The sequence below is a fragment of the Callospermophilus lateralis genome, chromosome 5, assembly GCF_048772815.1.
Source record: "Callospermophilus lateralis isolate mCalLat2 chromosome 5, mCalLat2.hap1, whole genome shotgun sequence".
NCBI classification, from domain to species: Eukaryota; Metazoa; Chordata; class Mammalia; order Rodentia; family Sciuridae; genus Callospermophilus; species Callospermophilus lateralis.
In genome coordinates, this window is record NC_135309.1 from 66,441,373 (window position 1) to 66,454,232 (window position 12,860).

Consider the following 12,860-nt stretch of genomic DNA (forward strand, 5'->3'; position numbering starts at 1 on the left):
GTTAGCAGATGAATGAGGGTCCTCACAGCCAACAACCTACAGGGTTTCTATTCAACCACATTTAAGAAGTACAAGGGTAGCTTCAAGATGGAAGCTATATGAGGAAGATGCTGGAAGATGGCAGAGTAGGGATCTCTCCATCTAGCCAACTGCCCTAGCAGAATCTGTCTAATGAAGGTCTATGGAGGGTATGTTGTTCAGGTATATTGAGGGAAGGCATGGGTGGTAAGATGGTAATCATTACTATGGGTTTCAGTTCTTAGCACAGTAGCAGCTACCTGCTGTCCACCCTCCACCCTGGCACAGAGCTGTGCCCATGTTTCTGGAGCTGCCTGCATGCAGCAGGCTGGAGCCATGGTGGGAAATTAGGATTATGTCCTCCCAATATGGGGATCTCTGTTCTGATCACTGATTGCCACTTCTGATCACAGAGGTGCCAGAAGGCTGGTTGCCACTGTCATACCTCCCTCACGACAGTCACAAGTCCCTCTGCGTCAGGCAAAATCAGGGTGCCAAGTTGACCTCCCAACAGCAGCTCTCAAAGGTATAGCAGTGATCACGGGATGCCCATCACCTTGGGTCTGGTGGGGTCCTCCTCACCTGTGAGGAATCACATTTCCTCATCTCCTTCTCCTTCTTTGCCAGACGCTTCTTTTTCTTGTGAAGGGGTTTGGACTCCAAAATCATTTCTTCAAGTTCAAAGGTAGGGTCACAATTCAGCCTGCCTCTCTACAAGGGAGAGAGGTTGGCTTAGTCCTCACGCTTCTGTGTCATAAAAACACACCAGACCCCACGTGGAGGAAAACACCGGGTCCTAAGCAGCAGTCCAAGAATGATAAGCTCGGATTCCAACTCCAAGTTTTATATCATTTGTTGCCAGCATCATTTTTCAAATCCTTTGATTTTATATTGTATTTATTTTTATAAACTTCCAATTACTTCTCAGGGAGTAACAAAGGAAACCAAATTAAAATAATTTTTCTACAGTTTGAGCTTTCACGTCTCTCAAAGTGTGTGCTAATAGATCAGAGTCACCAGAGTGGCTTCTTTGACTTCCTAGGTCTCCGGCCAGGTTTTTCAAATCAGGGCTTCTGAATAGGAGACCCTACCCTTTAATAATGGCCTCAAATGATTCAGTTTCATAGGAGCCAGAGAACTGTGACAAAGAGCTTATCTCAGGGCAACATGCAGCTAAGAGGAGAACAGAATCAACAGGTGGTACCCAGGCTTGCATCTTGTCCACATCAGCCAGGCCCACGCTGCCCCATAGACGCTGCAGAGTGACAGGCAGGAGCTTCAGGTCCCTATTCTGTTGCTCCATAAGGTGGAGACTTCCAGGCTCAGGATCCCACCACACTGTGCTTCTCCTTCTCTGCAATCCCACTTGACCTTCTCGCTGGCACACCCCTGCCCAGCCGTTCACACGCAAGGTCACATCCCCACGTGCCCATAATGAAAATCTCTGAGTTGTTTCTTTGAGTCCCTAATGGGCCATTCTTGTTCCCAACAACCCCACAACTAACTGTGTTACTGAATGTGTGACTCAGGCCTCAGGCAGAGAGAAGAAGTCGAGGCCTCACCAGGCCCCAGCCTAAGCTTTCACCAGCAGTCTGTCGCGGGACGAGGATGTCCCTTGGTCGGGTACTCACTCAGTGGGAATTATTTCTCTTTGGCTATTGATACTTAAAAAATAAAAATCCACAAGATAAAACTAGCAAAGAAGGAAGGGCAAGTGGTAACAATGAATTCCTCACCGTAACCTCAACAGTTTCCAATCCTCTGACTGAGAGATCTCTGTGGACACAAATTATGAGGACATCTTTGAAGTCAGAGAAAACTTTTTTTTTTCCAACTAGCAGATTCATGGAAATGACTATTTGAGGGACTAAAAGTGTTTTCCAATAAAAGCACAGCACAGAGAGTGCTTAGGATCTAGATCTCCAGATGTGACCAGACCTAGGTTAGAATTCATCTTGGCCACTTGCTAGGTGACTTTTGGTGACCAACTTACCCCGCATGTGTTTTCTCATACAAAAATATTTGAGCTCTGTTACAACACTGGTGTGACTTTCTGATCAGGCACACAGAGTGATGATGTAACAGAATGGGAGTTATGTGGGCTTGTTAGGATTGACTCACATTGGGAATAAATCCTGGAATGAGCCGCTTCTGCAAAACCGCATCCCAGTTCATGTCATTCATATATGGGAAGTTCTGAATGTCCGTCAAGTGAGAAAATCGTTGGTCTGGATTAGGTTCAAGTAGCTGCCAATGGAATAAAACATTAATATCATGGGGAAGGTCAAAACAGGGGGACAAAGAATACACTCAAATCCCCTCTCAGTGTTGACAAGTACAGGACTGAAGGGGACAAGGTCATGCCCCCTTCTCTAAATCCACATGCTAATAATACCCACAGTGTAGAGTCACAATCAACACTAGGAGTCGGGTTGCCATGTAACAAATACAAACAGCTCTTCCAACTCATTCAAACACAGCTTTGATTCCTGACTTTCCTACTTACTAACTATGGCATGTTTGTTTTCTCAACCTCAGTTTACCAATCTGTAATAAAGAGATAACAGCGTATTTCATAAGGCTTTATCTGGGATTAAATAAGGACATGAATATAAAAAGTTTTTCACATTAGGTGGTAAATGTTCACACATTTTCACAAGTGAGATGAATTTTTCCCCACAAAAAATTTTAGCTGTTTTTACAACTAAATTCAACATCCATTATGTGGCACAGAAAAGGTGTAGTTAGGTTACTGTTATAGTTCTTTCCAGGTTTAATAACTGGAGTTGAAGATTTTCCTTGGTAACCACTCCATCAACAGTGTGGCTCAAAGGGGAAATGTCAGTGCCCCCTGGGAATGCTCCCGGAGAGGACAACCGTGGAAAGTTTGGGGTGACGTGGGGCAGTCTTAAAACTTAGAAATAATTTGCTATGAAAAATGACCCCCCTTCCCATTCTTTTCTTTTGACATTACTAGTAGCAACATCCCTATTCTAAAACAGGGAACTTGATGCCAAAGACAAGAGAAGTAGATTTGTAATCTTTAGCTCCTTAATCTCTTCCCTTACCAGCACAACCTGGGAAATTTTCTCTCCTTTAAAAACAGCAACAGCAACCATGACCTTCAAAGATGTTATATTCAACCATGGCCATCCTCTTGGGCACCTCAGCATCTGTTTCGTGTAATTGTTTATCATACACTACTGAGCTCCTACTCTAATTGTGTTTAGTCTTCTTGGTGAACATGGGTGCCCTAAAAATCCAATAAAAACTATGGACCTCATTCATTCAAATACCACATTTTCAGCCAGGAGATGCTGAAAATTCCATGGTACACAGTCAGACGTGGTCCCTACCTCCATGCAGCTTTTGAGAGGACAATCATTAACCCAAGGATCACACTAATGCTACGTGTAATTTCAAACTGTAGAAATGTTATGAATGAAAGTTACTATTACAGAGCTTCCAACACAGACAGGTTCCCCAGGGAAGTGCTATTTGAGCTAAGATCTGAAGCTGTTTCTCCAACTATGTAGAAGGGCCAGTGTTTTTTGTTTGCTTGTTTGTTTTAATTTCTGACCCATGCAAACTAATATGTGGTCTCATTGTGCCCAGCCAATGTGCAGCTCCACACCATGTACAGCCTGTAACTAGACTTCAACATCAACTAAACAAACCTGTAGCCTATTCAATGAGACAGATCCACTTACCATGTGCATAGACACTACAGCAACATCAAATTTCTATAAATATTTCCAAATGCTTCTCTTAATATCTGGTATTATAATGTACCTATAGGAGGCATGAATTAAAACTAGTCAATGAATCATGTTGAGTATTAGCAATCTCAGGTATGAAGTGGGAGGGACTGCGACTGGATGCAGTGCTCCAGGAAGAGAGATGAGCATGTGCAAAGGCCATGTGGTCAGGGGGAGAATGTTATGTGAGGCCAAGGAAGGGGAGGTGAAGGAAAAGAAGAAAGCCAAAGCAGTTATGTGTAGGGAAAGATAAGGACAACAGTTCAAACTAAGGCTCAAGAGTTAGTACCTTTACACTGTGTGTATTATTTTGATCTTTATTCTAAGAGCAATGGGAAGACACTGCACTGTCCTTTGAACAGACCACTACAGGGCAGAGTGGAGGACAGAACGGAATGGCAAAAGCATGTAAGACAAAACTGGGAAAATAGGAGTGGAGTTGAAAAGTAAAGGATTCAAACGATATTAAAATGTCAAATTTCAGAACTTGGTGATGGATTGGACAGGGAGATGATGCATGAGTCCTGATTGCTGGGTTGCATAAATGGAGTATGGAGGGGCCAGTCACTGAGAGAGGGGACACTGGAAGAGGGCCATGAAATACAGACAGCAGGATTTCCATCTGGACAGAATAGGTTTTGAGACCTCCAGGGGTACTTGTGGACTGACTTAATGAAGTCATGTATTTAAAAGCTGTTGGCTGCACAACCATTCTAGAAATGTATATCATCGTGAATGACTGCCCCAATGCTAAATTCTAGCGTTTTCAGCCTTAAACTGGAAAGTATGCTTTTTTTTTTCTTTTAGCTTTAACTGTTATTTGAGACAGAGTCTCACTAGGTTGCCAGGATGGCCTCAAACGTGCTTTCCTGCTGCCTCAGGCTCCTGAGTCACTGGGACTGCAGGTGTGGGACGGGTCACCCAGAAGCTCACTTCCTTTTGACGTGCAGTCTTCCCTCTTACCGTTTTCTGTGGGTGCATGATAGTTATGTCGAAGGCTGGTTTTCAGTGTGGCCTGTCACATAATTTGATCACTCTTCCCTCCCCAACCTTCTTACCTTTTTAAGAAGTGACACCATTTCCTGTGACCAGGCAGAAGGGTAAGTCACAATAGCCGTCTCAAACATGTGCATAATTTCCTTGCTGGATGTGCTGGAGCGAATATGATATGGTCTCTAAAGGGAGACAAGAAGGAAGAGTCTTCATTTTGATCAGGCAAAAGAAAAAAAAAATCGTGTAATATTTCCAAGCTAAGTTTTCAACCAATAAAATATCTGTATCAATTATCATCGCATCCAGTTGATCACGTTGGCATGGCATATGTGGGCAAGCATTGCCAGACCTCCTGCTTTTTAAAAAAGAGAAGCCAGAAACTTCTGGTTTCTTGTGAAATATCACAAAATTTTAAAAGTTGGTAATTCCACTGATCCAAACAAAATATTTCATGAGGTGAGTCAGCCTCTGAGATGAAACTGGCTTATAAGGTAATTTATATAAGTATTTACACAAACTACTGAGAATGTACCTAAAGTTAAAAAAAATTCAAAAATTTATATAACAGTTGCTTATAAAGAAATCCAGAATTTTGCTAGGCCCTTCTTTTCACTTGTTTTAAATATAATGAGGAAGTTCAGGACAGAAAGCAACCCAGAAACCACCAGCCTCAGCCCCAATTATAGGATGAAGCAAAAAAATTATATATATATATATATATATATATATATATATATATATATACACACACACACACACACACACACACACACACACAATTTTTCCCCCCTTCCAATTTCCAGGAGAACCAGGTTCATCCATAGTTTCAACTCTGGGAAAAGAAATAGAACTGTGGACCTGTTATGGTTTGCACAGCTTCTCACTAGAGGGCAGCATTTATCCATATTGACTTCTCTATTTCATAAAGGACTCACCAACACTGGAATTTCAGCTCTTTTATGTGAACTGAAACCAGGAAGTATAACACACTCACATTCTTGTCCATGGGACCTAGCCCCTAGCAGGTGTTTAATGCATGTTTGTCGAACGAACAAAATTTCCACATTAGATTAATTTCCACTTACCACCTGCCTGCCCATTTCCAGATGTTTAATAAATGACTGTGGACTGATGAACTAAACTGAGGGAAAGGAGAGGTTTTATGTTTTTCCCTGTGGTAAATCAGTATTAAGAAATAATATAATGAAATAAAGAATTCAAGGACGGAGGACACAGGATTCCGGGGCTAAACTCTGCCACTCAATTTCTGGATTCCAGTTTCTTCATCAGTAACATGAAGATACCTCAGCTGCAAAATGAACCACCTCTTGAGATTTCTGGGGGAATCAGAGAAGAAGATAATACTGTAAAGTTCTCCATTGAGTGGCAAACACCTACTGGACACAACACAGGAGAGCTGTTTTTATCATTACTGATACAAGTGTAGAAAAGGGCAGGTGTAAATGTGAATAGTGATTGACAAAATGAGTCTTCTGTAACCACGATGTGAAGAAAGACTTAATTCTACTCATAAAAAGTCAACGTTAATTACTCTGGGAACCAGGCAGTGCCAGAAGGTGACCTCTAGGAGAAAGAGTAGGTGGAACTTTTTATTCTTTTTAAGTAAGGTCTCAAAACAACTGCAACAGTTTTTCCTTCCCTCAAGACTAATTAAAGGACCATAGCTAAGCCATTTGTCTCAGTAATAATATAGGGAAATAATATCTCAACTCAATATCAGAAAAGAAGTGCTAGAAGCTTCATTTCCAATATTTATTGGCTATTACTAGCCTCAGGGCAATGTAGGGTCTTCCACAGGACTCATCCACAATCCACCACAACACAGGAGTTGAGCCAGGCTTAGCATATGCAAGAGTCCAGGGTTATATGAATTTGTATATGGATTTTTTTCTTTTTCCTAAATTTCGTCTTTATTTCAATTCATTGTTGTTTCCAAACCTGTTATCTCTTGGCCATCTACAAAACAAAACAATTGAAAGCCTTGAATGAATTAACCTATGAATGCCATAAGCAGCTAGTTTAAAAGTGTATGATTTTCTTTATTTACTTTACAAGGCCACATGACTGAATTTCACATTTTAAAATAATCTCCATGGCCTGTCAGATCAAAATTTAAAAAAAAAATCAAACTGTCTTTATCTTATTCATTAACCTACTTTTTCTAGTTCTAAATTTTAAAAATTTATTTTAGTTCATCAATTACCAAAAATACATATTTATTCATCTAACAAATATTTTTTGAAAGCCTACTATCTTCCAGTTCCTCTGTTGGGCATTGGAGATACAACACAGAGCAAGAGATTTGTGATTTCTATGTTGGAGCAGCCTAAAATCTACATATAGAAATACATAAATACTTATATAGATCATACACACAAAGAGAAACACACACATTTCAATAAATGGGATGCAATGTATACGAAACATAAAAGTTGTGACATATTACAGGTTCTAACAATTTTAAGGTAGCATATACATTAAAGGTGAGAGTACAAAGAATGAACAAGATAGAAAAGTAAAATGTTAGAAGTAAATGATATGTTTTGACTATAGTCATATTTTGGGAGTACAAGACATAAAGAGCTGCAGGGAAGGATGTATGATTTTGATGCAAGAACTGCGGAGATGCCTGTTGTAAATTAATCCTTATGGGTAATACGAAGCGATACAAGCCAGGGATCCATGGCTTTCATTCGCAATGGGATAGCCAAGAGACTTAGAGACAGGGCAGCAGGTTAATAGTTAAGGGACCCCTTCACTAAGACTGCCATCAGCTCAGAAACTGCAGGAATCATTTTTAAGCACATGTTCTCTTTGAAGCATGTATTTTTTTCTGTAAATAAGAATTTGTAAATATGGAGGAAGTCATTGTTTATCAAACTTCCTCTGAGGTTTAGCGATGATGATACTTGTAATTAAATGCTAGTATTTCCCTTTCTTCAGATTAGCTATATTTTAAACATAATTACATATAACCTCCTCAGTGGTTGTTTCCTAGAATGTGTCAAAATTGATCTGAAGTGATTTGTTACTCCATTCATTCAATACACATTTATTATGTATCTATCAAAAATTAAACGCTGGGATAATACTGAACTATATAAGATATACTCCTCACCTTTAGGAAATTAACAATCTATAGAAGAGACAAGGACATAAAACTAGGTATACCTGGAAAAATTTTTAAGTGCTATATATTTACAAAATGAATTTAATCCCCAAAAGTAAAATAGGTTTAGGTGTTCTGATCTAGAAAGTCATACATTTTATGTTATATATGAAAAAATAATAAATCTCAACAGAAAGGTGAAGCATGATTCTGTTTCTGAGAGATGGAAATGATCAAAATACGTTCTATGAATGTACAAATATGCCAAAATGAAACCCATTATTCTGTATAACTTATACATACTCATTAAAAATTCAGTGAAGTAACAACAACAAATTATATCTATTTCCATATATGAAGACAGATTATCCTTATGAGAACAGAAAAGATTTGAGAGTAAATATAACAAACTCTTAATTCTTGAAGGTGGGTCTGAAGGTCACAGGGTGATTGATTTCTTAACTGTAAATTTTCTTTGCCTTTAGGATGATACTGGTTTCTTACTTTCATTTTTGTGGTTTTCTGTATTTTTCCAAGAAGCTTAAATTCAGAAAGGTCATAACAGAAAATACCTAAACATTTGACAGAGAGTCAGGTCAGTTTAGTTGGAGAACTCACAGCAAGGTCCTTTGGAGGAAGTGCCACTTGTCATAGGCAATAAAGTATGAGCAGGATTTTAAGACAAGGAGATCCGGAGAAGGCCATTCCCACATAAAATTGAGGAAGCTCAATAGCACATCCTTTTATAGAAATGAGAGTACACATTGTATGTAAATCTTTAACTTTATTCAAATTCAATTTAGCATTTCCCAAATGTATAAAGAGTGACTTTTTAAGAAGATGAGGGCTTGTCTTAGAAATATCTTTATAGGCAAAGAAAGAAGAGATGAAAAAGCCCGAGGCATGCTTCAAGAACAGGAGGAAATACAGAGGCTTCTGTGAGTTCCTGAAGGGTCAAGATTATTTGAATGGAAGCAAAATCTGAAAAGTCAACCTAGTTCGAAAGACCAAGAATGCCAATTTACAGCATATGAAGGTGTGTTTGTATGTATGTGTGTGGGTGTGTGCATTCGTAAAGAACTGGGGAACAAAACATTTTTGTCTTGAAGGAAAGGTCATATCTGTGTTTTAGAAAAATAAATTTGTCAGTGTTGTTAGATCACAGGGAACTAACTTAGAGATAAAATAATATGAGAGGGGGTAACTATTTTCTTAGCAAAATTCTTTGCAGCCAGGCAAGAAGACCTCTTATGAATATGTGATAATTAAATACAATCCCAGTCCTATTTAAAGAATACTAGAATGTTGCTTCCATTTTTTAATTCATTGCTCAGATTTTGTTTTGCTGTGTGTTACAGCAGATGAGGGCAGAACACAGCTGCCCTGAACCAGAGAGGGTGCTTGTCAAGGAGCCGGGGAAGTCGTCAGGGGAGAAGAACTTGATGGTGAGATGGGAAAGAACAGAGATTTTCTATAATCTAAATGATGTACATCTCTTCCTTGTTTGTTTGTATAATAACTTTATATCTACATATGCATTAGCTATTTTTAAGAAATGGGACAAAGTCCATCAGAAGAAAATAAAAACAGGCCATATGTGAGGCTACTCATGGAGGACCCACATGTCTGGCTTATAGAAGTGGTCCACCTCCATTAATATGAACAACTCACCAAGATTGGAATCTGCTTAACCAATAGTGTTATGTGATCTCCAGGAACAGAGGAGTCAGAACAGTGAACAAATCAATGTCGAAGTGTGAAATGAACTGTGTGGAGTGAATGAATCCAATCCAACTGTGAAGTCCTCCTTTGGTTGCTACAGAAGTGTTTGTCTTTGCTTCCCTGAGCAAAATGAAGCCCCAACTTCTAACAGTTATTCTTCTAACAGTTATGTGAGCAGGCCAATCAGCTGTTAAATAGAACTCTTAGTATAAAAATTATGGAGCAATGATATAAGGCCAGGACAATGGCTGCTGACTAAAGCAGAAAGATCAGCTCCAGAGGCTAGGCTAGCTGCAGTATTTGTATGATGACTTGATACCCAGTTCTGGTCCTGTGGAGATGAGTGAGTTCTGAAAGTTAGACAGTTGAAAGTCTTCAACTCCTGGGTCTTGGAGGAATCCCAGTTGCATCCATTACCAGGATCTTGACAGTACACAGCCACTTATGGATTGAATGCTTGTGTCCCGCCCTCCACTTGTATGTTAAAGCCCCAACCCTCAATACGATGGTATTTGGAACAGGGGCCTTTGGTGCATAATTAGGGTTAGAGTAGGTCATGGGTGTGGAGCCCTTTTGGTGGTTAGTGGTCTTACAAGAAGAAATATGAGAGAAAGAGAGAGAGAGAGAGAGAGAGAGAGAGAGAGAGAGAGAGAGAGATTTCTATCCCTATCACTTGGGGACACACTGCACACTGGGAGGCAGTCAGTCATCTGCAGGCTAGGAAGGGATCCCTCCCCCAAAGCTAACCATCCTGACACCCTGACTTTCAGCCTCCATTATTAAAGTAACAAATTTCTGTTGTTTATGCTCCACAGGAGATGGATTTTTTTTAAGACAGCCTGGCTGACCTAATAGATATAGGTACTGGGGTGTGGAGTACTTCTACAACTACCCAAACATTTCCAAGCAACTCTGAGGCTGGTTATCGGGTAGAAGCTGCAAGAGGTTTGAGGTATATGCCATAAATATGGATTTTAGGGGCAGTTCTCATCAGGTCTTAGACAAAAATGTGGAACATGTTATCAGAAACGGAAGGAAAGTGATCCTTGATATAAAGAGCCAAAGAACTTGTCTGAACCATGTTCCAGTTTTTCATGGGAGATGGAACCTGTAGTATTAAAATTGGGTATTGACCAAGGAGATTTTCAGACAACATGTTCAAGGAGTGGCTTGGTTTCCCCCTAACTACTTACAATAAAATGTAAAAGAAAAGGGATGAATCAAAGAAGAAATTGTTAAACAACAACAACAGGGCTGGGGATGTGGCTCAAGCAGCAGCGTGCTCGCCTGGCATGCGTGCGGCCCGGGTTCGATCCTCAGCACCACATACAAACAAAGATGTTGTGTCCGCTGAAATCTAAAAATTAATATTTAAAAATTCTCTCTCTCTCTCTCTCTTAAAAAAACAAAAGAACCAGAAATTGAAAAGCTGGAAAACTTTTGGCCTATACATATTGCAAGAAATGAGACAGCTTGTTCTGAAGAGAACACTAAGGATATAGTTGAACAATCAATTGAGGAAGAGATGACATGTGTGGCTCAGGAACTTCATCAGATATCAAAAACAAAATAACAAAAAAGAAAAACAAAACAAAACAAACAAACAAAAAAAACCCAGAGACAGAGATGGGATTATACCACAGAGATACTCACGGATTGAGTTAAAGGCCAAAGAGAAAGTGGAATGGAATGAAGGAAGACTAACAGACTTCTTAGATTTCACAAGGCAGGACCATAGAGCTGTCTGGTTGTGAACATGCACTAACCTTCTGGTAAGGGAAGAAGGACCCCAGGGTGATTCAGAGACCATCAAGGCTGCCACTCTGACCACAGGTCCTGAGTGCATTGGTTTGGGGTCAGGGCTACCTCAGTTCCAAAGGGCCGGACCACCACCTGGCAGAATCCTATAAGGATGGCAGATACCTATGGACAGAGCCCCTGAAGGGTCCCTAAGTAAGTCTCCCATCCCTTACCTTCAGCCATGAGAAAGATACTGCCAGCCCAGGAGGCCTGGAGGGAAGATAACCAAGCCAAAGAGGATTGTGCTTTTATTCTATATTTAATTGACTTATAATATTTGCCCTTATTTATAAGGTGTGATGTATACAATGTTTGAGGATTAAATCGGGGTAATTAGAATTTCTATTTCCTTAAATGTTATCCTCTCTATGTGTTGATAACCTTCAAACTCTTCTCTAGTCATTTTGAAATGTATAATTAATTGTTGTAGGTCATAGTTACCCTACTGTGCTATGTATACACCTACACTACTTCCCCCAAGGTATTTTGGTACTCTTTCTTGACCCGCTATTCACCTCTCCCACCCTTTGAAAGCTCCTGGTATCTGTACTCTGCTCGCTACTTCTCCCTACTGTGATCAATTTTCAGCTTCCACAAATGGGTGAGAACATGTTCTATTTGTCTTTCTGTGCCTGGCTTATCTCATGTAATATAACATCTTCTAGTTCCATCCAAGTGGCTGCAAATGACAGGATTAATCACTTATTATAATCAAAGAGGATTATTCTTGAGACTTAGGATTTAATGGACTTTGACCTACTATTCCTTCCTTGTTTCTCACTTTTCCCTTTTAGAACAGACTATAGATCATATGTCTGTGCCACCATCATACTTCAGGAGTACAAAATTTGTATGGTTTTAAAAATGCACAGAGGGAAAAGAATTTTGCCTCAAGATGAATCATCCCTTGAGTCTCTTCCATACTTGATTTAGATAATATCTGGATGAGATTTTGGACTTTAGGTTTTAGTTTGGGACCGGATGAAGAAATTTTGCATGTGAGAAGGACATGAATTTTGGGGGCTGAGAGTGAAATTTCATGAACTGAATGTGTCCTGACCCGAATTCCTTTACTGAAGCTGTAACTTTAATGGAGACAGATCTTTGGCAGGTAATTAGGGATAGATTAGGCTATGGGAACAGAACCTTCATGATGGGATTTGTGACTTTAAAAGAAGAGGAAGATATCTCTCTCTCCCACTTTTTTTTTTCTCTCTCCCCCCTTTCCCATTAATGAAGACACAATAAAAAAAAGTCACTGTCTCATGACATAAAGATGGACCTCACTAGAACCCAACATTTCTGGCACTTTGATCTTGGAGTTCCAGCCTGTATAATTGTAAGAAAATAAATACCTATTGTTTATGCCACATGGTCTATAGTATTTTGTTATGTCTGAACTAGCACACTCAAAAGGATATCTGAATTATGCAATAGTT

The 12,860-nt window shown here is 39.7% G+C and overlaps 1 protein-coding gene across 1 annotated transcript in view; it reads right to left on the reverse strand.

Annotated features, from left to right (window-relative positions):
• Positions 1-12,860, reverse strand: part of Stk32a (serine/threonine kinase 32A) — a 93,012-nt gene that overhangs the window by 585 nt on the left and 79,567 nt on the right. The window contains exons 7-9 of the mRNA XM_076855945.2: positions 4,835-4,951; positions 2,140-2,265; positions 601-729 (exon numbers count right to left, since the gene is read on the reverse strand). Of these exons, the coding sequence (XP_076712060.1) occupies positions 601-729; positions 2,140-2,265; positions 4,835-4,951 (372 nt within the window). The remainder of the gene's footprint in view (positions 1-600; positions 730-2,139; positions 2,266-4,834; positions 4,952-12,860) is intronic.